This window comes from Coenobita brevimanus, chromosome 26 (genome assembly GCF_032717465.1).
Source record: "Coenobita brevimanus isolate Jiangsu-jjx chromosome 26, ASM3271746v2, whole genome shotgun sequence".
NCBI classification, from domain to species: domain Eukaryota; kingdom Metazoa; phylum Arthropoda; class Malacostraca; order Decapoda; family Coenobitidae; genus Coenobita; species Coenobita brevimanus.
In genome coordinates, this window is record NC_136979.1 from 48355979 (window position 1) to 48383868 (window position 27890).

At 43.6% G+C, this 27890-nt stretch overlaps 1 protein-coding gene across 1 annotated transcript in view; it reads right to left on the reverse strand.

Moving 5' to 3' along the window:
- Hml (hemolectin) overlaps positions 1–20400 on the reverse strand; it is a 183121-nt gene extending 162721 nt beyond the window's left edge. Inside the window, exons 1-16 of the mRNA XM_080268005.1 lie at positions 20288–20400; positions 15735–15803; positions 15014–15558; positions 14602–14767; positions 14007–14074; positions 10468–10653; positions 9113–9284; positions 8370–8500; positions 7467–7562; positions 6816–7007; positions 5981–6152; positions 4770–4933; positions 4228–4373; positions 3219–3381; positions 2215–2333; positions 1221–1395 (exon numbers count right to left, since the gene is read on the reverse strand). Coding sequence (XP_080124131.1) covers positions 1221–1395; positions 2215–2333; positions 3219–3381; positions 4228–4373; positions 4770–4933; positions 5981–6152; positions 6816–7007; positions 7467–7562; positions 8370–8500; positions 9113–9284; positions 10468–10653; positions 14007–14074; positions 14602–14767; positions 15014–15558; positions 15735–15803; positions 20288–20400 — 2677 coding nt within the window. The remainder of the gene's footprint in view (positions 1–1220; positions 1396–2214; positions 2334–3218; positions 3382–4227; positions 4374–4769; positions 4934–5980; positions 6153–6815; positions 7008–7466; positions 7563–8369; positions 8501–9112; positions 9285–10467; positions 10654–14006; positions 14075–14601; positions 14768–15013; positions 15559–15734; positions 15804–20287) is intronic.
- Positions 20401–27890: the final 7490 nt, after the last annotated feature.

Sequence of the window (27890 nt, forward strand, 5' to 3'; positions counted from 1 at the left end):
AAGTCTAAGTAGGCCGTTTCTACCAAGGTTGGAGAAAAATGCCAGAATGATAAAAGTTCACTTCAAAATGTCTGGACAGATTGCTCTTAAAACTCTGAAGGTCGTAGGCAAAGGGAACATGACGTTAAAGACAGCTTAAGAGTTGAACAAGTTTCTGCATGGAAGACGGAAATTATTATTTTTCTTCAACACATTCAACTCTGGGGATAGACCAGAAAGTCCGTTCCCTACGATCCAGCAGGCTCAATGAACCAGATGGTGTCAAATACCTTCACATGTCACCACTTCGGTGTTTATAACCACCATCCAATCTGAATAACTGATAGGGCTGTCTCATTAAGGACTGTGGGATGGTGTTAGCAGTGTTATACTGACACATCAATGCATCTTGCCGGAGATAATTTAAGACTGTTTTACAGAAATTCCAGTTTCTGAAGTGTAATGGTTAACTTTTGCATTGGGCAGGGGGACACAAAAAAAGCAAGAGTCACTTATGGAAAAAATATGTTCATTCCGAAAATTTATTCACACATTTATTTACCGAAGCCTACCTTAAAAAGGAAAATATAAGTAATGAGCCCAGAAGTTAGTGAATGTACTTCAAACTCTACAGCGTACCTAAAGTGTACTGTACTGTACTAAGAGTGGTCGTACGCTTCTGGATTTCCTGAAAGTGAGAAAAGACATCGCCTCTGAACTCACTGCAGTGAGTATCTTCCTGAAGTCTGATGAAAAGCTGAACCTTCCGAGGCACCTAACGACCAGTTCAGAATTTGGTTATGCTCCGTTAGATTTCAATAATATTCAGACAGGGGTAAACGTGGGGACAAACGTCATGAGGAGAGTAAACGCAGTGCTCGTCTCTGTAACTTAAGGCCTTTGAGTCTGTGGTGGGTTCTTCACATACTATCCTGGGATATAACACCACAGCATTATCCATGATACCACATCACGATGTGGCTCATTTTACGTACCAAACCTACACTGGGTGGTTGGACACCTGAGTAGTGCCTGCTGTCCGTACCAGCATTCAAATCTTAATGCTACGGGGCCGACAGCTTCTTAGCTTGTACAGTATTTTGTTTTTCTCTTAGAAGGAACAATAACTGGGGGCTCGCGGCCTTTGGTTCCTTCTTCCTCACATAAAAAAAAAAAGCTAGCACTGTTAACCACTCAGCCTGTACCTATCGTAATGGAGAAAGAAACTCTAAGTAACTTACGACAAAGGTCCTCAGAGCGCCAGCCGCCCGCCACCTCGACACCTCTGCCGGCACACTCCCTGAAGAAGGCAGCGAAGGTGTGGCAGGCACAGGTCTCTGCTTCGGAGCTCCCAGAGGATGCACACTGGCAGTAGTCCCACCGGCAGGCGTTCACGAAGGAATCCACATCCATCACCTGAGGGCAAGAAGAAGAAGAGGAAGAATTAGATGACCACTTCACTTCGATGACATTTTTCAAGTTTCTTGCTGCCTTCAGAGGATTTGACTCAGCTTAGGGAAGACTTTTCGACCTACATGGATTAGATATAACCTTCATCACCTTCAGAATTTAACAAGGTGCTCTTCTTCACTGTATCAAACTGTCTGGCAATGACAAGAATGAAACAATATTACATTGGACAAAAGTGGTTAACCCTTTGGCTGTGGCTGGTGTACTTGAGTATTTTATTCATGCTACCACTTGAAGAGTTTGATCACCTGAGAGAAACCACTGCAGTTAAGAACTTAAAAACTACCCAGTGTAGCCCATTCTCTGCTACTGATACATAACCTGAAGCTCAGTTTATCAATACTGTCATCATTAACGGTCGGAACAACTCCAGTACTGAAAAATAAAAACTCCACTGTGCTGAAGGGTTGCCTGATGACACCTGCATATTATAACGTACGTTTATCAGTCACTAATTTGCATGTTTCTTGTATAATCTTAATACTTTCAGATTAATAAAGCAAGGCTAAGTTTATATATTTATTTACTTAGGATTTATCTATTTATTTATTCATACACTTATTCTTCACTTACTAGTAAAAAGGGTGGCCCATACATTACACCTTTTCTATCCTGTATGTTGCGAGGACGGCGCTGTCTGTTAGTGTGATGAGCACAGTCATTAAAAGATACTTCCTGTACCAGATCTTTGGTGGGAAAGAGATCTGGACGATGATGATGATGATGATGGTTTAATTTTAATGTACTGTGGGTGTAGTGGCTCACCTGGCGACACTGTGCGAATCTGCGGTCGTTCTTGAGCTGAGCACAGAAGGTGTCGGCGGCTGAGGAGGATGTAGAGCGGCTGCAGGGGTGGCGGATGCGGGGCTGGTCAAGGCAACGTTCTATGGGAACCACAAAATACACATTAAACCCGGGGATTTTTCTAAATTCTCTTTTTTGCCACCTCCCGACGATTTTATTCACGTTAGGGTAGACATTTTCCACTCTACAAAGAGGTTACATATTACAGTCTTCATATTGTGAACGATTATAATTACAATGTTCGACAACAACAAAATCTCTTATTCAACAACAGTTCTAGAATAAATGAGCATGATGTTAAGACAGAACAAGAATACATCCTGTATCATGAAATTATGGGGAGTTAGGAGGAGGGTAGGACAGATACAAGGCACAGGTGGTAGAAATAGGACATCAGAGAGTGGTATGGTCCAGATGACGCCCATATTAATTTATTATTAATGCTACCAGACGATTTATTCAACTCAGGCAAGGTCTCAGCACAATGGCATCAAGCATTTTATTACTGCAAATTGCGTTGTTATTACAAGAATAAAAATACCATCCATTAGAATACCAAAGTTCGTGACAAAAAACCAAATCATGAAATGGAGCTAGAAATTTCTTAACCTGATGTAAACAGGATCATATATGAGAGTGCAGGTATGGGAACGGAGAATGTAGGTATGGGAGTAAAGAGTGTAGGTATGGGAGCAGAGGGTGTAGGTATGGGAGTACAGAATGTAGGTATGGAAGTAGAAAGTGTAGGTATGAGAGCAGAAAGCGTAAGTATGAGAGCAGAGAATGAAGGTATAGGAGCAGAGAATGTAGATATGGAAGTAATGAGTGCAGGTATAGCGGCAGAGAATCTAGGTATGGGAGTAGGGTATGTAGGTATGGGAGTAGAGAGTGTAGGTAATGTATAGGAGTAGAGAGTGTACAGTAGGCTTGGAAGCAGTGATTAATGATGTGCCGCATATACATACCTCCAACAGTGGTGGCTTGCCAGGCCTGGAGGAAGGCCGTCAAGCTTGCCTCTGTTGTTCCGTCAGCCAGGCTCCAGTCGTTGTCTGCATGGCCGTCCCGCTGCCCACACAGCCCACTCGTACGGTTCCACAGTGCCTCACTCACCTCCACCACCACCAGGCTCTGTGGACACGGAATATCGCCATGCCTTTGTTTAACACCTTCAGTTCCATGAAGTATTCTTTTATTTTGTTCTCGCTACTCTCAGACATTTTTCTTAAATTTAAAAGAGGCCTCTATTAGCGAAGATGTAAATGAATGCTACATCTAGCCGGTCCTGTTCAAAAAGTAGTCTAATAGAATCGTCTGAAGGTAGCAAAATTAAATAAAAACGATGTCCTGTAGGTGAAGGGTATAATATTTCATTGCCGTACAAATTTTAATCTTTACTAACTAGAGCAATCAACATGGTTTCACTATATAACGTGCCTTCCTGACTCTAAACACGTTGTCAATTTGTTATATGCCCGAGCTCCAACCTATACTTATCTTGCATTCAATCATTTCTGTTCTGGAGCCTCCCTCGCCTCCTACGTATCATACTTACATCACACCACCTCCTCAATGGATTCTTACATCTCACCTCTTCCCATCAGCTTCGAACGCCTCCTACTAGATCAACTTGCCTCTCGCAGTTACTCACGTCTCAGCCCTTCTCACAACACTCAATACTTATATGCCACAAACGCATTCCACTAAACCCAACCACTTTATACACTTCCTCAATGCAATTTACTCTTCATGACCTACCACTGCGTCCACCCCATGCCTCCACTGTACCATCACCCACCCATCTACCACTGCACCATCACCCACCCATCTACCACTGCACCATCACCCACCCACTTACAGTACCACTGCATCCACCCCCCATCCCCCCACTGCACCATCACACACCCACCTACCACTGCACCCATCCCCATCCTTCCATTGCACCATCACCCACCCACTTACACCTGCAGAACCCACCTCCATATCCCACTTGAGGGAGAGACCAAGACCAGCCACCCTGAGTACAACGAAGTGTGCCACCCTCTCCCACACCACGCCGTTCATCTGGCCAGGGATGGCAAGGCTGGTTTCGCGGTACTCCAGGCTCACTCCTCCAGGGCCCTCTGTTACAGTGGGAGACGTGCAATGTCAACATTATATATCATAATGATAAAAGCATAATAACAACTGGATTTATCCTCATTATGCCATGCTATGTCAACATTTTATCTCAGTCAACATTTTATATCATATTATGATATAAAATGTAACTGGATTTAACCTCACTGTCACAACGATGACAGTGAATCAGCTGCATAATTTTTAAATAGAAAAACAGAAAGTCTATTGGTTAATCAGGTACAGAAGGAACAATCGTATCGTACACGGTATTACTAAAAAGGCAATTTTTTACATTATAGTATCCATAATTTTTAAGCAGAGTAAAACAGAGATGCCATGGCCGCACCATTCCACATTTATAAAAGTGTAGGGTAGGGTAGGGTAGGGTAGGGTACTACCTGAGGCATGCAGGAGGTACTCATCATCCTCGAGGAAGAGCTGCACCTCCCTGGGGCACTGGGCATCGGGGTGAGGGCAGCTGTCAGGGTCAGGCCTCAGGTTGATGCTGAAGGTGCCGTGGGTGGAGTCCTGCAGCAGCGTGTGTGGGCACGAGCTCTCAAAACTGTTGGCAATGGCACAGACACAGCAGGTTATTGTGATCGTCAGGGTATAGAATTGACAGACTGTGACACACAGACATATATACACAGGGTGTCCCGGGAAGAAAGAGCATAACTTTGCAAAATTATAGAAGAGGGAATTCTGGGCACATGTTAGATCAACACAGGGCCAAATTTCACACGTTGCAGAGCTATAACTGTCGACAGTCTTAAGGGTGAAGAATGCGGCAGGCCACTTTCATTCAAAGCTGATTAGTAATTAACGCCTCTCTGCATAAGGACGAGAGACAGACAAGTTCTCTACTGAGTCCAGTCAGGACCGTTTTAGGTCAGCTTGAGACTGTCCTGTTCTGGCCCAGTTCCCACGCAAATGGGAAATTATGGAGTTCTCCAATGCCCTTCATCCTTTCTTTACTCCGCATCCCCCAGGTTCAGGTTAGCATGTCACTTGGCACCATCCTTGGAATTATACTGCACTGTGGTTGGGATGGACAAATTTGGTCATTGTATTACCTGAGCTGTGGCAGGAACCTATGTTTTCGTAAACAGAACTCGTCCAGCCAATATCCAAATGGTTCTATTACCCTGATTTTTAAAAACTGTTTTAATGTATGACAATATGGTTATATTATATTGATTAGCAGTACCTGACCCAAAAATCTTGCCTAAATGCAGTTAGTTCAGATCAACATGATTGTCTTGAGACTGCCGAATCTCTGGAAATGTGCTCGACATGAATATTGTGCAAAAATGTTACTATGTGACCACGTTTTTGTGAATGTAAGGAAGCTGGATCACTTCCTGTACTGCTCAATCGTTCACTGGTTCTCACTCATACCTTTTCACTTACTCGTACGTTTTCTCTCACCCGAACATTTCCACATCTGTAGGCCACATTTTCACTCACCTGTGAATTTTCACTCGCCAGTACTTTTTCACTCGTCAGTAATTTTTCACCCACCCATATATTTCCACATCCATACATTTTCACTTACCCGCACTTTTTCACCCATCCGTACTCTTCCATTCATCCATACATTTTCACTCACCTGTACATTTTTCCATCAAAAGTCATATAATGAGCACCAGACCATGTGAAGCAGGACCCTGGCAGCTTGGTGACGACGGCATGGCTGGAGGAGGAGGTGTTGATGTGGCTGGACTCCTCTTCTACTATGACGGGGAGGGACGAGCCAAGGGAGTCCAGGTCAAACAGAGCATCTGTACGTGTCAGAGCAGAGGCGAGGTATGGTTAGGTTCTCTCTCTCTCTCTCTCTCTCTCTCTCTCACTCTCTCTCTCAGATGATATGCAGCTTAGGAAAGATTTCTGGAAACAGTGTGAATAATACCACCATTCCCTATGCCGTGAGACAACATACAGACAAAGGTGGCGCATTATAACACTTTGTCATTAATGCTGTTGTTGTTGTTGTCTGGTTTGGAGAAAGTTTTGATCTAAAACATCCCACGCCCATACCGGCCTAGCTACAGGGCACAATTCCACAAGAATAGGAATGGTCCATAACCCACTGTCCACCTTTCCACCAGATTTCATTGAAATCCGATAACAACTTTTTTTAGATACGGTATCTTGTTCATAAACTGACAATTATACCGACAGACATGGGTGAATACATGACCTCCGTCCAACTTCATGGGCAGTGGTACCTAAATTGCCATACCACCGACTTGACCTCCCACAACACGACCCTCACCACCACTTGACTTATGTAATCACATCAGATAAAAGCATGGATGACCAGTCTGAGCAGGCGTAATCACAGGTGTAAGCTAAATCCCAGTCTTTTGCTAGAGTACGACCCACAACAGTCAAGTTTACATCACGGTCCCCAGCTGTACACGGGCTTCTTCTTTTGTACTTACCGTAATTACAGTTAGGTATGGGCATGGGTGACCAGGTGGATGACGCGTAATCACAGGTGTAACGCTCGGCTGCAGGGAACTCAAAGGCCACCTCCTCGGGGCACCACAGCACACAGCCGAAGTCCATGCCCTCACCCGAGCAGTTGTACCCGCCGTTGAAACCAAGCTTTTTAGGGTCACAGTTGCTGATGGCTGCCAGCACAATACAGGGCAGGTTAGACAGACAGATAAACAGATACACAGATGGGCAGATAGATAGACAGAAACACAGACAGATTATATATAGACAGAGAGACAGATAAACATATACAGTATATAAACAGATATAAAAAGACAGACAGCTTTTTAGAATCAAGGTTGCTAATGGACCCGGGGACAGGTACAATACTCGAGAGAGAGAGAGAGAGAGAGAGAGAGAGAGAGAGAGAGAGAGAGAGAGAGAGAGACAGACAGACAGACAGACAGACAGACTGAGAGAGAGAGAGAGAGAATGCTAACCTGAAACTGAAAACTACTGTATAAACAAGATACAAAACTTTAAGAGACGCACGCATTATCAAAGCACAAAACTAACAATGTAACAAGCATAACGTACTACAAACAGCAAAATAAAGTTAGTGTTGGAGTATAAAGCACTGTTATTCTACTCACGGTACTGGCATGTCTCTCCTCGATACTCTTGTGTACACTCGCAGACGTCAGGGGCGATGCAGCGGCCTCCGTTCTGGCAGGCAGGGTCACAGATGGCTGAGAAAAAGAATAAAAACACCATTGTCTAGAGTCCCAGTAAGATATCAACAAACATGGGCCGGTATCAGCAAAACTCGAAACATCAATAAACACCAACAACTGCACCAAGCTACAGGAAAATTCCTGCATTTGCCTCGACTTTACTGAGTGTGCAACATGTTTTTCTCGTGTGAACATTTTGTTGTGAACAAAATACATGCTTAACAGCACTAGACTGGCGAGTAATGTAGTTATAAATCGTTTCGAATCTACTAGGCTCTTTTTGGTGTGCAAGCTACAAACAGACTCAGATAAATAATTCTGCAGGAAGAGGAAAAATATGGGAAGGTTCTGCACGTTTTTTTCCTAGTCCCTCCTCGAAAGGCCAATTTCAGTCATGATGGGAAATAGGTCGTAAGTCTGTTTATGAAACAACGTCCTGTTACCTGCGAATCTCATCACATCTGTGGAATGATAGTACTGTTCAAGAAGTCTGCCAGGACACCTACACAAAGGTTAAAAGTGGAGTTTCAATGCATAGCGATCACACTTTGCAGAGCAAAAGTTATTGTGATACCCCTGACACTAACTCCCAGACTCCAGGAAGAACAAGGAGAGGGCAATGCAGAATCTATTAAGGTTTCTTTAATCTTCTTGCAAATTAAATCTTCATTATGTGAGGAAAATACTTTTTTGTCGGTTAAAACTAGCCCAGTCATTAAAAAAAAAAAAAATCACTGGGGAAATTCTGCTCTTACTACTCAGGAAAAAAAAAAAAAAAAAAAAAAAGTTTAGCACAAATGTTAACAGGCGTGGTATACTCACGCTCACAGTCGAGCGTCTGTCCCGCCCACCTGGCCTGCTTGGTGACCCACTGGCCATCCACACACTCGAAGCTCATGCGTGACGTGCCCAGCTCAAAGTGGTAGCCCTCGTGACACCTCGCCATACACTCACTGCAGCGGGTATCACAATTACCGATGATGATGATGATGATGATGATAATGATGATGGTAAAGAGAGCTGTGACAGTTGGTGAATAGTGAAAATAAATGAAAGACCCGAACAACGGAAGAAGGAAGCGTATAGATGTAATTATGCCCCTAATTACTGATGACAATTTATGGAATACCTATAATTAAGGGATGTGATTAGGCTGCAACCCACATACTATTACAGCAATCACACAGGTAGGTCAGGCAGATTCTATTACGGTCATATCCATTAGAGATTAATGTCAAAAACTGATAGGTTTCTCTATGTCTTCTTACTCTCAGATACTATAGTGCAGCAAGTTCGCCCTATATACTGCCTTTCTTTATTTTTGTTATAAATTGTTTCCTTACTTTCTACTGTTCATTCCACAGTAATTTCCATGCATAGTCCTGATAAGAAGCTTTACTGATGCTCACTAAGTCTAATTCACAGCAACAAATGTGTGGAAAATGTCGTGATATTTTGGCACCCCACTAACACATAACCAGGATTTACTGAACCACCTTATTACTAACTCTCAGGTCTATAACTCATTCTCGGATCTATAACTCACTCTCAGATATATAACTCACTCTCGGCTACAGAAGATCCTGGAGTTAGCAGGCGTGGGTGGCTTTGCTGAGCACTGGCGAGGCTGGGGCGCCTTTGGTATCTCACAGGAGGGGCCTTCCCAGCTGTCAGGGCACTCGCATGTATTGGGGGATAAGCAGATGCCATTGTTCTGGCACGCAGGGTTGCAGATGGCTGTAGGCGGGATTACATTGCGTGATGAAGGGGACTACATCAGATTATGGGAGGATTACATTTGCTACGGGGATTATATTAGGTGAGGATGGGATTACATTAGATGAGATGTGACAGTAGGGGTCCTCACCCTTGCGAGTACACTTACCATTAGGAGTTCGCTGGGCAATTTTATGGATAAGTAACTATGTCCTAAAATTTTTAGTTAGCATGTTTATGAATCATCATGATCATAATCATGATCACCATATCATTTTAAAACTGAGGTGGGCATAATCAAGAGCTATGAAATGGTGAGCAACCTTGCCCAGTCAGGTGGGCCACAAATCCAGCATCTCATCATTCAGGTCTTTGAAATTCTTGAGCCTACTTTATATGGAAACACACACACACACACACACACACACACACACACACACACACACACACACTGTTTTAGATGCCCTCTACAAATGCATGTGGGATAAAGCAGCAAAAATGCCATAGAAGTGTCTCAAAATTGTAGAAGCTACCTACAATAAGGGTAAAATTACTAAGTTTTCAGTGCTGCCCGAAACTAAAATAAAAACTTTTCATGACACAGTGGGTATCGTGAAAGATCAGTGCAGGGAACAATCTCGCTTCCTTTCATATCGAAGGCTACTGAGTAAATACTGAGACAAAATATAAACAGAATTAAAATTCATCGGTAGTATCGGCGGTATAGACCAGAGAACCCCCCCCAAAAAAAAAAGAAAAACAAGAAGAAAAAATGAAATGCAAGTTAAGCTCGTCCTGGCGTCAAAGAAAACAGAATAAGGAAAAGTGATGAAGATTGTGTATTAAAGTGCATGAATACCCGCCAGCCCATTCATCAGACTGCACAGCTTTATCCTCGGTCACTGTCACAATATCCAGGAAACACAATCTGGATAGTCAGCTAACAAACATTAGGGGCCTTACCTACAATCTTTCTATATCTTATGTTATTATATATGATTAACTGGTTTTACTTTCATCTTCACGTATTCGGCTACTGAACACTTTGCAATTGTATGACTGTACATTCAAGGAATATATATGAAAAAAAAAAAAAAAAAATCTCAGAAAAGTACACCACTATGAAGAATTCCTTACCCTGAGATCTAATTAAGAACCCTTGCAATATTCGAATCCAGAGCAGTAAATATGGTGCAGTACTCACGCTGACAATCTGGTAATTGATTCCAGGTGCTGCCGGCCACCACCCACTGTCCGTCCTCACACTCCAGGAAGAGACGCCGCTCGCCATTTGGGAACTCGTAGCGAGGGTAGCACACAGCGCGGCACCCGGCGAAGGTAGAGCAGTCTGTACGGCCGTTGGCAGGGGCGGCAGGCTTGGTGGTGCAGGCTGAGGGTTGAGGGGGAGAAGGGAGTTGGCTGGGGCAGAGTGTGGGGGTAGCTGAAGCAGATTCTGATTGTGACTTTTACTAAGGTTACATATGTATATATATACTGCATCGTTACTCAGTGCAGACCTAAACACTGATCCGTACACGTGTACATAGCTGCACATGAAACACGCGCTCAAGCATCATAACAAACGAGTATACTGTACACGTGTTAATACCTACATATTAGGCTAAATAACACACACATATCAGTATATAAATGTAACATAATTAGCAAATAAATGTACGAAAATACAATTTAGCATATAGAAAACCACATACACATACTTGGCCTACAAGCATTTACAAAAAATATGCATACGATAAGTACATCAGATAGAGGGACGATGCTAAAGTTTGCAACATTAATGAGAAAGGAGATCAAGTTGATTCCTTTTTTTTTTTTTTTTACTCTTCGTCATCATTTCATATATTTTCCCATTGCAGATCATCCATATAATTTCTTGAGTGACCACAGCTCCAGGAAACATTGCTGCAAAGAGTGAGGCTCCTTGGCACTATTTTACCTCTTGGGTCACCTGAATTCCTATTTTCCCGTAACATTTATACCCTTTTCTTAAGTCTTCTCTACAACGACTCCTTCATTTTCTTACATTTGCATTCCTGGGCATATAACTTTGTTTTGTTGCATTAGTTCTGAGTTTCATTTTTATTTTGATATTTCTGATAGTCAGTGAACACGCGAAATCTGTGCATTCTATCCATGTGGCAATTTTGGCGACCTCAACAACTAACTCTTTTATTCCTTGTGATCCTCCACCCTTGATGAAATCCTTATGAATCAGTTTTTCCTACAAACCTTAACTTCTCGACAAGAGTTCAGCACTCCACTAAAATACCAATAAAAGGCTTCTGTTGTCAACCCAAAAATTCACATTACAGTCTCCCCTTCAAAATTTCACAATCCAAACAGCACTCGGTTCAGCCTCTGATGGTATGCAGTTTGTCAGTCTATAAAGCTGCGCTGATTTTACACATACTTGATTATAACAGACTTTGAAAATACCACAATTTGTTTTTCCATCATCTGGAAAAGAACTATCAAACAGTTGTCTCAGGATCTGCTAACGTGTTTATCTGGTTTCAGACTCCAGTTTACTTTCCCTGACTGGAACATATATTCTTTATTAGTCAGTGGTGTTACTATTACTTCTGTGTCTTTCCCTCCTCACGAGTCTGCTGTGATGCCTAAAGCTCTGAGTCACTTCTTGCTTTTCAAGAGACTACCAATCCCTTCAGGCATCCTTTCTTGCTTTGCCACCGGAAGGTCCTGACATAAAGCCGTCTTTGATCTTAAGTTTGCCCCCCTTGTAATAAAATATTTTTGATAGCGACAACCGAGCATTATTTATGTATTCGGTTCTACATCTTAAACCTTGTACGTGCAGCTATATTCAAATTAACTACAGCGTTCTTAAGATAATCTAAAAACAACTCTCATGACCTGACTGTCTGCGCTTCCTAGTTTCGTTCGTTTGAAAACTCTCAGACATTTAATAGTGTATGAACGCCTAAACCACTCATAACACTTAACGTGCGTTCTTTGAGAGACGATTAAAGCTATAGCGGACCCAAGCATGTCACTGGAAAGCTTACGTGAAAGCAACAGGTGTTAATTTAAATGATTTTTCCAAAAACTGCCACCATATTGCTGAAACAAGCCAAAAAGAGCCAAATTTAGCACACGAACCTGGATTACCTTGAAAATTCTCTCCACACGTCACGGACACTAATATCTTACAGATATTTCCTGTTTCGAACCATTTTCAAGTTTTCATAATACTTTGAAAAGCTCGGGAATTTTCGAGGATTGCATTACTTGGTTCTGTCAATAACTGATCAGTGTCTTGTTATAAGCTGCATATGTGTCTGCAGCCGTACGTTCCTATCCCAACACACGTACGAGGGAAGGCGTTTCCATTTTCCAAATGATGCACCCTTGTTGCCTTCTACGATATACAGGAAATATCTGGGTGGTACTTCTTCGCCTCTGTCCAAAATATATGGGCAAGTATTATTAAAAACACTGCATGTATCTTTTCAGAGGATCATATGATGAAAAACAAGTGCACTTAATAAGCACATACATCCACCAATGTGGCGCCATTTCCCTTCCATGAAGTTTATGACACTGACCATGATATTTGATCTCTTTCACTCAGAATTTAATTACTTGTTCCTCTTATGGTCCTCTATCACTATTCCAATTTTGGTAGAATTCCATCCGGGAGTTTTTGCATAATGTTGCTAGCAGACAGACAGACAGACAAACAAGCAGAGCCAAAGCAAGAGCACTCACAGAGTGCATACCTCCGCCAAGGTGTGAGAGTTCATCAAATTGATGTCTTGACAATAGTTCACTGCAATACATTAACACTATAAAAGAAATGAAAGGGCTTTCTGTAAGGGACATTATGGTCTTCATCTTATGTATGTCTTGCTTTATTCATGGTATTTTACGTAATTTAGTGTCGTATGTTTTTCTTGAACTTAGACTTTTGACTTCGCCAAAAAATTAGTAATTTTTTCCTCTGGTGGTCCTCGATCATTATTCCAAATTAGGTGTAATTCCAGCCAATAGGTATCCATTTTCTTCACGATGATGACCTTGACCTTTGACCCATTTCGCCCAAAGTTTAATAATTTTTTCCTCTGATGGTCTTCAGTCACCATTACAAATCTGGTGCAAGTCCATCTAGCAGATTTTAATTTTTTGTGGGTCTGATCTTGACCTTAATGTTTTGCATCGAAAATATGATAAATTATTCCTCTGATGGTCGCCAATCAGTATTATAAATTTAGTGCAATTCCATCCGAAGTTCTTCCACACTGTTGTTAAAAGACAGACAAACCGAGGCAAAACACTTAACCTCCTTGGCGGACGTAAAAATCCCTTTGTCTCACCTCAATCTACGGTCGGTGTCATCTTGATATTCTGAGCAGAGAAGCTGGCATACTCTGATATATTATTTATAACCTGGGCTGTGTGAGATTATACTTCCTTTTACCGCCCATCCCCGCCGCTTTCACTCCCCGATGGAGAGAGAGAGAGAGAGAGAGAGAGAGAGAGAGAGAGAGAGAGAGAGAGACAGACAGACAGAGACAGAGACAGAAACAGACAGAGACAGAGACAGAAACAGACAGAGACAGAGACAGAAACAGACAGAGACAGAGAGAGAGAGAGAGAGAGAGAGACAAGACAGAGAGAGAGAGAGAGAGAGAGAGAGGAACCACTTACTTCTTACCACCTGCAGATTGCGCGCCATAATACTATGTGCAGCGTCCCCCTCACCTTCATCCTCGGCGCCCCCACTGAACACCTTATCGCGGTCCTCCTCGCCAGTCTCTCGAAGTGGAGGCCTGGGGACAGAGAGGGGAATATAATCTGTTCATTTTAACTGGGCATAACACAGCCATCTCTCCACCTTGAATGCTGAGCTGTAACGAGAGATTAACAACAGAAAATGGTGAAAGTCACGAGGAAGTCCTATGTAAAAAGATGTAGAGACGTGCTACTGTTTTATTCAGCCACTGAGTTACAGAAAATAAAATGATGAAAGGACGAAAATCTACAATTATTTAAATGAATGAACTATAGGTTGGCAGAGGGGAAGTGTGTGTGTAGGTGGTAACTGTTTATAAATTTTCCGAAACTGGAGTTTTTTTCACAATCTGTAAAAGAACAGCAGGGCCAGTGAACGTGGAAGTGGTTGTGTGTAGATGGTAATTGCTTAGGAAGAAGAAAAATTTTGGAACTGAAGTGTTTTTCATTAATATGGGAAAGAACGGCGTGAATGGTGAATTAAATAAAAGGTTATAATGTAAGAAAAAACATAAATTCGACTACAAAAGGGCAGAGAAATCGCTGAGTGAGAAGAATGACTCACTTGGTGGATGCCGTGGCGAACTCCCCCAAAAGACTCTGCAGCTCTGGCGGGAGAGGGTAGGGGAAGGCGCCGTTCACACTTTCTGGAAGAGGGAAGCTGCCGGACTGAGTGAACTGGGAGCTGCCGGCTTCTCCGGTGCCAGGGGCAGGAAAGAAACTGGATGAGCCTCCCGGAAACGCGCCATGATTGGGGAAGCTGATGCCTGACGACGAGAAGGGGTCGTTGTTGTTGTTGTTATTGGCGCCAGGGAAGGTGAGGAAGGAGCTGAATAGATCGTTGTTGCCGCTGCCGCTACTACCGCTGCCGCCGCCGCCGCTGCTGCTGCTGCTGCTGCTACTGCTACTGCTAGGTACTGCACCACTCACTCCCCCAGTAAAGTAGGAACTTGAGCCAGAGCCAAAGAGAGGGTTACTGCCTGCTCCTCCACTCACAGAGAACACACCAGGAGAGCCAAAGTCAGCAGTGCCACTGAAGGCGTTGTTGCCGCCCTCACCCAGATCACCTCCCAGTGGCCGACCAAAAGCACCTGTACCTCCCAGGTCTTGGCTGGACAACCCAGGGAAGGCTGAGCCTGCTGACCCGCCGAAGCTGAAAGCTGACGTGGCATCTCTATTGCCAAAGCCGGCAGAGGTGTCAGGGAAGTTGAAGGTTGATGATGCAGAGATGCCACCTTTTTTGCCACCTTTTCTGCTGCCGCCACCGCTACTTGAACGCAGACTGGCAAAGGTAGCGCCACCTGGGAACTGGAAGGAGTGGGAATCATCTGCTTGCCCTGGGACCGTCGTGGCTTCCTCCAAGAAGGAGTCGGGACCACCAAAACCTGGGAATGATCCAGTTCCTCCACGGCTCATAAAACTATGTCCTCCTGCATTACGTCCCCTGAAAGACTGACCACCACGGAAAGACCCGCCAGTGGACGCAGAGAATCCAGGGAAGCTACCAAAGGATGCCGAAGGACTGTGAACAGAGAAATATCTTTAGATATTTGTACACAACCAGTGTGTGTATAACATCCACTAACTTCTTGTAACTGAGGCAGAATGAACCAATAAATTTAATGAAATGTACAGCTGCTATCACCTTTATCAACTAAACACTAAGTGACTGAGCCAGGTGACGGAGGAAACACTCACTCATCATCAACTCTGTAGTTTCTTCGATGTCGGTTGAAGGACTGCGGCGGGAAGAAGGTTCGTTGAGGCCTGGCAGAGTAGATAGGGACACACGGCTTAGTAGTGCAGGGTGGGAGTGGGGTGGGGGAAATAATGTGTGTGTGTGTGTGTGTGTGTGTGTGTGTGTGTGTGTGTGTGTGTGTGTGTGTGTGTGTGTGTGTGTGTGTGTGTGTGTGTGGCCACAATGAAGAATATGTAAGAAGAGGCATTTTGGCATACAATGAGTGCCATGAGTTAAGCTCCTGTAAATATTTGTCTATCCTAAGTCCCAGGCATCTTACATATGTATGTATGCGCGAATGTATGCATGTATTATGTATGTATGTGTATACTTTATTATTATTATTATTATTATTATTATTATTATCATTATTACTACTACTATTACTATTATTATTATTACTGCTATCGGCTTGTATCCTGTTCAGGAGAGGGACACCCCAGGCAGGTACCAAAATAACTTCAGCAGCGTGGTTATTTCAAAGCTTTTATCATAAGTCGTTGCTTCTCCTAGATAACCGGTGGCGCAAGACAGGACGCGAGGTGAGACAAAGGAGGTGTAGGGCAGGATATGGAATCAGACAAGGTGAGGGGGTGTGGGGGTGAGGGGAGGGGAGGGGGTGAGGGAAGGTGAAGAGGTGAAGGGGAGGGGAGGAGGTGAGAGAGGGGGAGAACAGATGAAGGAGTGAGGGGACAGGAGGGGAGGGGGTGAAAGCAGGCGAAGGGGTGAAGCGAGGGGAGGGGGTGAGGCAGGTAAGGGAGTAGGATTTAGGGTGGGTGAGGGATGGGGGGTCAGGAGGGTGAGGAAAGTTGGGGAGGTAGGGGATTAGTGGGTGAGAGGCGTCAGGTGGATGAGGCGGGATGTGGGCGTGCGCAGGTGTGGGGGTAAGACACGTGGCGGTGAGGTCAATCAAGCAGGTGTGCATCCTCCGAGACGCACAGGAAGGCGACAAGATAGTCTCAAAGTGCACCTGTCTGGCATTGTGCAAGAAGGGATGGTGGGGGTGGGGGTGGAGGTAGTGGTGAATGGGGTGGTGGTGGTGGTAGTGGTGATGGCGGTCATGGGGTAGTGGTGGTGGTAATGGTGTAACTGTAATGATGATTATAGAGTGGTGGTGGGATGGCGATGATGGTGGTGAAGTAATGGTGATGGTGATTAACAATGCTATCGTGGTGTTATCTTGAAGTTAACACTGATAAGACATGATCTGGATACCATACATCAACGGACGGGAACAGCTGCTGCAGAGATTATTACAGCAGTGGCCCCGTCTCCGTGGGTCCCTTGAAAACGGATCATTACTCTGCTTGCATTGACATCACGGTCCGTATTCTCGTGGGTTACGGAAACTCCCTTACACCTCTTCCTAAGGGGTTTATTTTGCTTATTGCACCTTGCTGTCCTCGACTGTTACTTAAATCATTCTAATATCATCATACTCAGCATAAATAATGTACAAAGCTATATTAGCCAGCCCTAAAAAGAGGTAAATCGGTAAAGATGAGGTGTAAGGGAGCTCCTTTATCTGGCGACAATACGCACTGGAATGTATCAACATCACAGAGGTTAACATGTGGTTAGAGAAGTTATCTGATTTGCACAAGGACGCGAGTTTGAACCTAGAGTGTGGCAGGAAACAGTCTGCTTACTTGAACAGACTTTACCGATCTTCCAAATGATTTCCTAACACGTCATAAAGACATCTCCGTTAATACCTTCACATCAGTCCTGAATGAGACAGCAATAGCTAGTATTTAATATGGACTGTGGGAATTAGCGCCGAAGTAGTGACTGGCGAAGGTGTGGGACGTATACTAGGCCTGAGGGAACAGGCTGTTAAATCTCAGTTCAGAGTTGCAGACACACTGAAAGAATGCGAAAAATCTAGAGCTCTGTTTGACCCTACAACTAAATTTTAGAGCATCATCATCATCATCATCATCATCATCATCATGTACTAATTCACTTCAGGACAAGACATTTCCCAACTTTTTCCGCTCTATCCTACCGAGTGTTAGCCTCTTCCTTCCCATCCATCAAATGAATTAACTTTAACATAACTCTTGTACAGATACTATATGGGTCTCCTCGCGGCCATCAGTAAAGAGGGAGTGAGGGTATAGGGATAAAGGTTAGACATAACCGCCCTATGAAAAGCATTGCTGAAATATTCTGAAGTACCCGATAATCCCATACTAAATATTATTTTTGAAATATGAAAATTATTTTAATGAATCAAAGCTGTAAGTTTACATCCCATTATGGAAAACTTTTTTTTTTTTTTTTTTTTTTTTTTTTTAATTTGCTTGACACACATTTTCTATCGCAACTATGGACCCTATACATCACCTGGTCCTGCTGCAGCTACTAGGATGTGCTAGTTATGTTATGCATCTAAAAACAATTATCTGGTACTCAGAAACCTGTACTTTGCTGAGCACAGCACAGAGCGGCGCGACCGTCAGTGCTGTAACAGCAGTAAATTTGTCCTTACATTACCTTCAGACACTTGGTTTTCGTAGTAACAACACAAATTTGTCTGGTAGTTTTAGACGTGATTCTTATGATGCTGGTTCTGCCAGAGATGCGTCGTTTACTATTAATGGTGATAATAATCTAACCACAAAACGAAGCTGAATCCTTTGACCTGGTGGAATCAATTATTGCCAAATGGTACTGACGAAAATGACTACTTTATTCCAATGATACTAAAGTAAGACACTGACAATGCCACCAAAAAATGCAGATTTTTCAACTCTGTTCCGTCTGTTGAACGGTGTGTTTCTTTGAACCTCGGTGGCTGAGTTCCCAATATTTGATCTCTATGAGGCATCCAAAGGCACAACTAACCATCCCCACTTCACTCTACGTTGCTGATCGTGTCTGGACCTAAATCCTAAACTGCTTAATTGGGCACTCTCACCTGTGTTGTACTTGACTGGATTCTGTGCAACGACAAGAAATTAAGATAAATCGCAGCGCACGTCTAGGGAAGAATATTATACTCGCACAGATTACTTGTACTTTAACTGATGCCAATTATCGCCCTAGGTCCAGTACTCTTTTGTTGTTTCCGCTCTTGTTAAGAACTGATTGACATACATCGTTACTTCACCGCTGTTCGCACCACCTGGTCTCACTGGCTCCAGATAATTCGTGAAGCCCACGGAGTTGTGCCGTGTTTCCTGCCATCCACTAATTTATTCCCATAAACTAGAAGGTGTTCTTCCCAGGCGGCTCTGAAAGAACAGTCCTCTATCCCCTAAAGGAATAAATAAATAAATAAATAAATAAAACATCGTTTTTAACTCCTCCAGCGTCAGTGATAGTTGGGATATATATATTAAAACTCGGGGTTAGGGGTTCATGGTTAACCCTTTCAGTCGCAGGACGCCTCTCTTAAGCTGATTAATATCGTTTAGTGTTAGCTAGAACAGTGTGAAAAAAAAAGCGACTTCCAGCTGATCGGATTAAAATTATCCTGAATGCACCATATCGGTTCTGGTATTCTGCATGCCCACAGATAAGTTCTGTGTAGAGAAGCTATCTATTTCTAGTAGTTAACATACATTGCTACACAGTATGGTACTACAATATTTCTGTTACATCATAACAAAACAAAACAAAACTAACACACTGCATAGTTCATAAAATCTCAGGAATTCAAACCACTCTACCAGATACCTCCACGGCACTTATGCGGAAATATTCGAATACCTGCCGTAGTAACACAGTCGTGTTTTCGCGAGGGTTAATGGTAAAAATCAAATTATGTAACCTGACTTTACTTCGACTTTCGACCGAAAATCCGATTCGAGCGGGGGACAAAAGTCAAAATGAACTCATATTAAAGTCAAGAAGGTTTAATCGATGTTAAGATAACTCCGGAGGTATCTCTAATTTAACCTAACGTCAACTTAAACTTTTGATCTTGACTTTGTTAGTAAACTTTATGTCGTCGTATTCGTTTGTTTAAATCAGTAAGCCATTACGTCTGTTTTCTTTAAACTTGTGACTTTTAAGCAATAAAACTGTACACAATGATTTTGTCGCTTTAGCGGGACATCCCGAAACTCATGGATAAGTCTGGTGTAAGTAAAGATGAAATTTATTAATCCTCAAATTATCACAAAAATATGGAATTATAAATGACAGGCCTTGTATACACAGATATAATATAAGAAAAACTGCTTTCCTCAAACTATTGTATTTGTGAAGGATGGCGGAATACTGTAACATGTTTGCACTAGTTTTACATGCAACTTATTTTATTACACAGTTATTACTCACAGTACAGCTTAAATACCATACGTTACATCAAAGTACCCAAGGGAATAACAATGGGCAGTCAGTGAGACGTGTGTGGTTATGAAATTATTCCGTACTGCGTAAGTTACAGAAAGTAATCTTTTGTAGCGAAAACACACACACACACACACACACACACACACACACACACACACACATACATCCACAGCACCGTATATACTTCTGTACAGAAGAGTCAACTCACTGATCCTGGGAGCTGAAGTTGTTCCTGATGAAGTTCTTGGTCTTGGCGGCCTGCACCAGCCCCGTCAGGCAGGCCACCGCCAGGCACAACGACGCCACCCGCGCCGCTCCCATCGCACAATGTCTCTTGGCCGCACTACAAACCCACTCTCATATTACGACCTTACAGTAATTGTCTGTGTATCTTAGGACTGGGCAGGGATGGAGTGAAGGTAGATGCCAAGCGCGCAGGGCAACCACTACAAGCGTTCTGAAGCCTGGTGCCACACACAACCCCATCAGCCGCCCCTCACCGTCACCATCACCCCCCCCCCTTTCCGCCCATGTTTGCCCCTGTCCACCTTATCACCCTTCTTGCGTATCCCTGGCGTCTTCACCGCACTCAAATAATCACCAGCCTCAACAGCTTAGCAGTTAGTGGCTATTTGGAACTTTCTTGATTGTTATCAGTGTTAGGGAATGGGATTTTTACATGCAAGATGATATTTAACTCTAGTATGCAAAAGAATAGTTAGTTAGCCCCCTAAGCTGAATAAACCGTGATCAGGTGTTGACTGGCCTGCAGTTAGGATCAGGATATAGGGATGCGGGGAGGGGGAGGTTCCAAGGAGGAACCCTCACCCCCCCGCCCTTCCCAAACCTTCACCCTGGTTGCCTGGCAAATTGGGGTCAGTGCGGGCAGGTCAGCATGACCCACAGATTACTATGTAGGGCAAGGCTCTCAATAAGTCTCCTGCATCATTATCATCATCATCATCATCATCATCCTCACATACTCAGATCATTCAATCATCAATCAACTTGTGCCAAAATTTATACCAAGCAATATCAGATGGAAATGATAATATGCTCAGAAAGTTTAAGTTTATCAGATATCAGTAACTAGAGACTGTGTATTAGATGATGCACCGGTGTTTTCAGTCTTTAGAACTATGACTGAAATAAATAATACATTATGCCCCAAACCTTGGCTGCTATAAGAAAAATACGGCCGTGCCATCGATACGTTGGAAAGCTCCTTGGCACCACTTCTGTAGCAGTTTATTTCTGCATATGGAACATTAATGCTCTCATCATGAAACTTTAAAATACAGGATAAATAGCTAGGGAATGGGTGTTAAGAAGTTTGCTAGGTCGATGAGAATACGGTGATAAGGTTGGGGTTGGAGCAGAGGCGGGGTGGTGGGGTTAAGGAGAGCCATGGGTTGACCCAAGTCTCTACTGACACCAACCCCACCGGAAGCTGTTCATGATACCGGGTCCCGCCCATCTCCCCTTACACCGCCACCCCACCTCCCCGTCTGTACGTCTGTCTGCCTCCCCCTGCCAATCTTACCACCCGTCTAACTCTTCACCCCTCACGTCCTTCGTCTGTCAGTCTGCACTTCGGTGTCCATCCTAACCTACCCTTCATCCCTCCGTCCCCCTCTGCCCATCTCAACCTCACCCCGCTCGCCTGTCTGTCCCCGTCCGCCTGTCTCACCAGCAGCCCTCTCGCCTGTCTGTCTTCCTGTTCAACCTTGCCTATCCCACCATCAACCACCCTTCAACCCCCAAACCCATTCTGCTCTCACTCGGCACCCATTCCCCTCTCTTATCCCTTCCCTCGCCCTCGCATCACCCCTGAACTCTTCCCATCAACCCTTAATCCTTCCCTTCACCCGCCACCCCACAACCCTCCCTCAACCCCTCACTCCACAACCCTCCCTCACCCCTCAGTCCATAGCCCTCCATTACCCCTCAACCCACAACCCTCACTCAACCCCTCACTCCACAAGCCTCCCTCAACCCCTCACTCCACAACCCTCCCTCACCCTTCACCGCACAAACCACCCCATCCCTCACCCCTCATTCCACAGCCCTCCTAACCCCACGACCCTCCCTCACCCCCAACCCCTCCCTCACAATGAACATCAATAATAATATCACTAATAATACGCTACTAATAAAGGCATATTAATAAAACATTACCAATATCATCGATTGGTCAAATGAAAATATAACACGTTCTCTACAACAAAATGTTTCTTAACACACAAAAATACAAACACAAACACATGCATATAATGGAAAGCACACACATGAAAACACACACACATGCACAAGAAAAACCACGCACACAAACATGAAATTACACACACACACACACACACACACACACACACACACACACACACACGCACACGCGCGCGCGCGCACGTCGAGCAAAACATTGCCCATTCTCAATTCGCAAGCGGGAGTGTAATGACAACCAAGTCAGAAAAAAGGATGGACATAACACATAGATGAGACTGCCGTTATGCATACTGGAATGGATGGCCGGAATGCTGGAGGCGAAGGACGATCGAAATTAAAAGCGTCTGGGTGATGAATACCTGCTGATGGAAGACAGTAGGAAGTAGACCAGGATGGACCAAATAGTAAAATAAAAAATGAATCCGATTTAATCCTCAGCGACAGAGAATACGTAGGAAATGATTGCCGAATGGTGACCAGGCAGGGAACACTAATATCAGAAAAGGGGACAGGCTGATTCGATCACAACGGCCAAACCATGTACCTGAGAAACCATGTACCTGTGAAACGATGTACCTGAGAAACCATGTACCTGAGAATCCATGTACCTGAGAATCCATGTACCTGAGAATCCATGTACCTGAGAAAAAGAAGGCAGTGGATTGGAGTTTATCATCATTATTATTCGTTTACCAATCCTGCGAAGATGGATGGAATAATCATCGGCCCTATATCGTTAAATGAGATTCAGCCTCTCTCTCCTTCTTTCTGTGTGTGTGTGTGTGTGTGTGTGTGTGTGTGTGTTGTGTGTGTGTGTCTGTGTCTGTGCGTGTGTGTGTGTACTTAACTTCTCCTAGGCTATCTGATGGATCAGAATGAAACAACTCAGGTGGGTTCGTCTGGCTGCTGCAAAGGTCTTCTACTATATACAACTTTCCGCCATGATTTTTAGGGGGGTCATCCCCCTCACCATATTAAAAATTCTCAGAAATAGTGAAAGGAAGGTAGATATGGCTCTGACATCCACGGTACATACTGTACGGTGGACTCTCATATGTAATGCAATATTTGGGAAGAGTGACTCCTCTAGTGGTTTTTGGAGAGTTCACCCCCTACCAAAAATATATATGATCAGATATTGGGGAAAGCGACCTCATGGATTTCAGGCTTTGATTCAGCGAAACGGCAGAGATGCGACCAGAAATGATGGCTGAGTTGAACACGGAGTGGGAAAGGGAGGGTGAGGATGAAGTGAGTGGGCAGGGTGGGGACTGGATCATGGAAAGCAGGTTGAGAATGGGGTGGAGAAGAGCAGGCTGGGGATGAGGTTAGGGAGAGAAGGATGGGGATGGGGTGGGGGAGAGCAGGGTGTGAATGGGATGAGGGAGGGCAGGATGGGGCTAAGGTGAGACAGGGAATGGTAAGATTTGGTCAGGGAAGGGATGGCAGGGTGGGGTGAGGGAAGGGATGGCAGGGTCGGGTGAGGGAGGGGACGTCAGGGTGGGGTGATGGAAGGGATGGCAGGGTGGCGTGAGAGATGGCATCGTAGGGTGGGGTGAGGGATGGGCTGGCAGGGTGGGGTGAAGGAGGGGATGGCAGGGTGGGGTGAAAGATGGGCTGGCAGGGTGGGGTGAGGGGGGGGATGGCAAGGTAGGGATACACAGAGCCTCGGACGAGTTTATCACTAGTACTGTTGCACTGGCTGGCCCGCCACCCGCCCTCACTGGTGACGCAGCTGATGCTCCACTTGCAGCAGCGAAATAAAAACAGTTCTTAGTTACGAGAGGAAAATCATCGTGAGTTATTTTGAAATCCGGGGAAAGATCCACAGACAAATTCACGACCGAATCCTTGTCCACAGCTCGGAGATGCTTTTGCTGGATGAAAAAGAGACACAATTAAGTTTCTGCACTCCCCAGTCTTTCTTTGGCCTTAAAAAAAAATGGTAATTCATTATTTCCTTTTGCAGAAAAGAAACCTGAGACGATTATATACTGTCTCTGCCATGCATATTTAAATAATAGTTAAGAAAGTTTTGTAAATCCGTGCCAGGTCAAGACGAGAAGCGGCGTGTGTTGACGAGCTAATGGGTCTCAGCTACCCGTGGCCTAATCCCCCACAAATCAGCCCAGTGAAGCAACAGTCTACACACCAATAAAACAACTGCTCCAACCTTCACAGTCTACTTAATGCCGCATAAACCCAACAAAAATATAACACATACAGCATGTTTATGTGGCAACTGTTGCAAACATAGCATGTAGTACCGTAAATGTAACAGTAAGCAGAAAAAACAAATCTAGCCTAACAAATGTTGCAAATGGATCTAGAGTATCAAATGTTACAAATGCAGACTTCATAAAAAGGATATGGAACCAATGTAACAACGAAAAATTTAACAAATCCGTATATATATATATATATATATATATATATATATATATATATATATATATATATATATATATATATATATGCACAAGAAAATTTATCTGTCTGTTTGTCCTCTATAAAAATCGAGGGAAATGCATATAGAAATCTAAACAGCTGCTAACAGGTGTAACTTTTTACTAAAATGAAGACTTTACATTTCATTCTACCCACCATTAAATTATAACAAACTCTGGCAGCGGCGAAATTAGATAGCCTCCATCATTATAATTATAGAAAGTCATCAACCCACTTAATTAAAACTTGAATATTTAAGAAATAGCTTATTACTGGTTGTACAACATTATTTTATGAATTTAAATGCGTCATTCCTTCGGTACAACAACGTTTCTAATTTCACTCCAGCTATCACCAGAGGATGTGTATTCAGTTTCGAGGAGGCATGTTGGAGCGAAGATGGTGAAGGCGATCCGAAGAAATGCTGAAGACTTACAAATAATCCTCTCTGATAACTCAGTTTTTTTTATGGTGGATGAAGAATACACGAGGTAGAGTCAAAGTTTTTTCCTGACTAGTCTCCTGTAAAGCTTTAGCAGCGACACAATATAGTCAGGAATAAACTCTGACTCTACCTCGTGTATTCTTCATTCACCACCGTCACAGTATCACAGGAACTGTATTTTTGCATTCCCAGACCATGGACAGACTTCAGTGGGCAGAAAATAATAACTACGGTAATTGGTGATTAATGTATAATAATGTGAAAGAGCAACGGGAGTGCTTTTGATCCCACAGTCACTGCCGTGTTCAGTTCTTGTTCACCACTTGTCAAGTCGTCCGGTCTGGCAGGACTGAACATGGCCAACAACAATCCGTATTCTCGTCGGGTCAGGAGGCTCCCTAACAACTCTCCTTTAACGATTTATTTTCCAGATCTACCCATTTTTGCTTCTTATATCTTTTTAATGTCGACATGGATTGCATGAATAACACAACAATATTTTAACGGAGCAGAGTCTGAATTAAACCAGCATGGAAGAGATGTTAGTAAGCTTCCTAATCAACCCAGAATAAGGTCCAAGGTCCTGCATCCACATCACGTTCCGACCATCACTAAAGGCCGTATATTTAAACCTTAACTCGCACAATGGAGTGCAAACCCTGATATTTTACGGTCGCTTATAGAACGCCTGTGGGTATTACGTATGGTTAGCCTGCATCCCACACTACAGAATACAGTCACAGCCATATAGGAAAAGTAATACGCTCCATCATGGTCAAGCATTTCAAGTTTCGCTCCCTGAATCCAATGATGTACTGTACTGTCACAGTAGTGCTACTTTTAGATCTCATTCAGCTAAGGAAAGGTCTCTCTTAGTTGAGATAATTGATAATGGCTATACTCCTCCAATGCGAAAAATCTCCCATACTCTGATTAAAATCGTCTGGAAGCAGCCAGAATGAACTGACAAATAAACGCATTACCGGAAGGACGGACTAAATCAGCTTCTGTTCACCTGTTGACACATCAGTGATGACTGGTCCACTGGTCCTCCGGTTGCTTAAATCAACATTATTCTCGTAAGGGCCAGTGCTTCAACAAACTGGGCTATACTAATGTTGGGGAGGCAATGGCAAAAATCATTACAGATGTAGTGAACAGCAGTTGGTAGGAAAGCAATGTTGACATGTCGAGCATATCACTGCGATACACAATAACTGCTGCACTGTGGTGACGAGGGCGCGTTGTCAGGGGGACCTCACGTCACTTGTTACTATTAACCCTGTACATTATCTAGTTAGTCTGTATGTTCATAGCTAGATCTGAACTCTTTACAGTGTGTGAGCCCATTTCCGTGATTTATTAATAACGCTCCAAAGATGCTGCCACACACAGAAGTTAGTACTCACTTTCACTGAGGATATTTCACTCAGAATTGGTATAACGCAGTAGCAGAGGCTGAAAATTATCACCTACCCTTACCTACCCTTACACACACACACACACACACACACACACACACACACACACACACACAGAGTTTTCAGTAACGGTACACCTTACTGATCTTTTCTGAATATAGCACAACTACCGATAGTGGTGTTGCCACAGTGCCACAGGCGAACCTGGGAGGCTCAGATCCTCCCCCACCCACTGATACCCCTATATGAAATTTCTTTGCATCCAGTGTGTACACAGTGCGTAGCAATGGGCCCCTCCAGATTAGAGCGTGACCCCACCTTGCTCCCCCCAGTACCAGGACGAAGACCTGGCACTACCGCTGGCCACCGATGAATGTGCAACTGGTATAATATTAAATGCAAAGTACATTTCTACCATCAAACCTTCCATATGACAAATAAGTGCACTGTTACATTCATACACGCCATTTATAATTAAACAAACGAAGCCTGTAATCTCCGACAGGACTGCAATATATTCGGTAATAAAAACAAATTGTATTTTCACTGACACACTTCCATAATGGCAAACTCCGTGAAAGTGGTCGAGCAAACCGCCATTACTTGACAGACAAAATTTGGAGGACACTTTTGGTGAGGCGTTACGGCAACACGAAAGACCAATCATCCCATTCACGCCGGTAGTAAAAACTGACTATGACCTGTTGCCCCCTCCGCTTCTCCCCATCCCCACCCCCCTTCGTCACGCCCCAAACCAGGGACAGTATTCTTAAATAATCTTAGCCACTTCAGTGCTATAGCGTAATAATTTTTATTTTTGCTTTGACCAAACTCTATTATCATCAATCTCAGAGGAGATGTTCTGTTGTGTAGGCGTCAATGGAAGTTATATCTCATACCTCCAGTTCAAGAAGTCTATCCAGAGCTGAATAAAATCGTCAGGAAACCAAATTAAATAACTACCTCTTACCTTAAATGTCAGGACCAACTTGCCTGGCCCAGGGCTCCTACGCCCCTCTTGGGGCAACGCAGGATTAGATGATGATGATGATGATGATAAATTAATAATTTAAATATGACGCCCTCTGGCTGAAGGAGTTAACCAATTTCCACGATAAGCAAATCTTCACACCAGTTGAGTATGAGTATTAACGAAAATCGCTTTGTTCTGTCTTATTCACGTCATCATTAACTCTAGCCTGGTTGTGAAGTGAATGGTAACTGAATTAGTGCAGATATGTGTACAAGCGCAAACTAAGGTTAAGATTGTATAT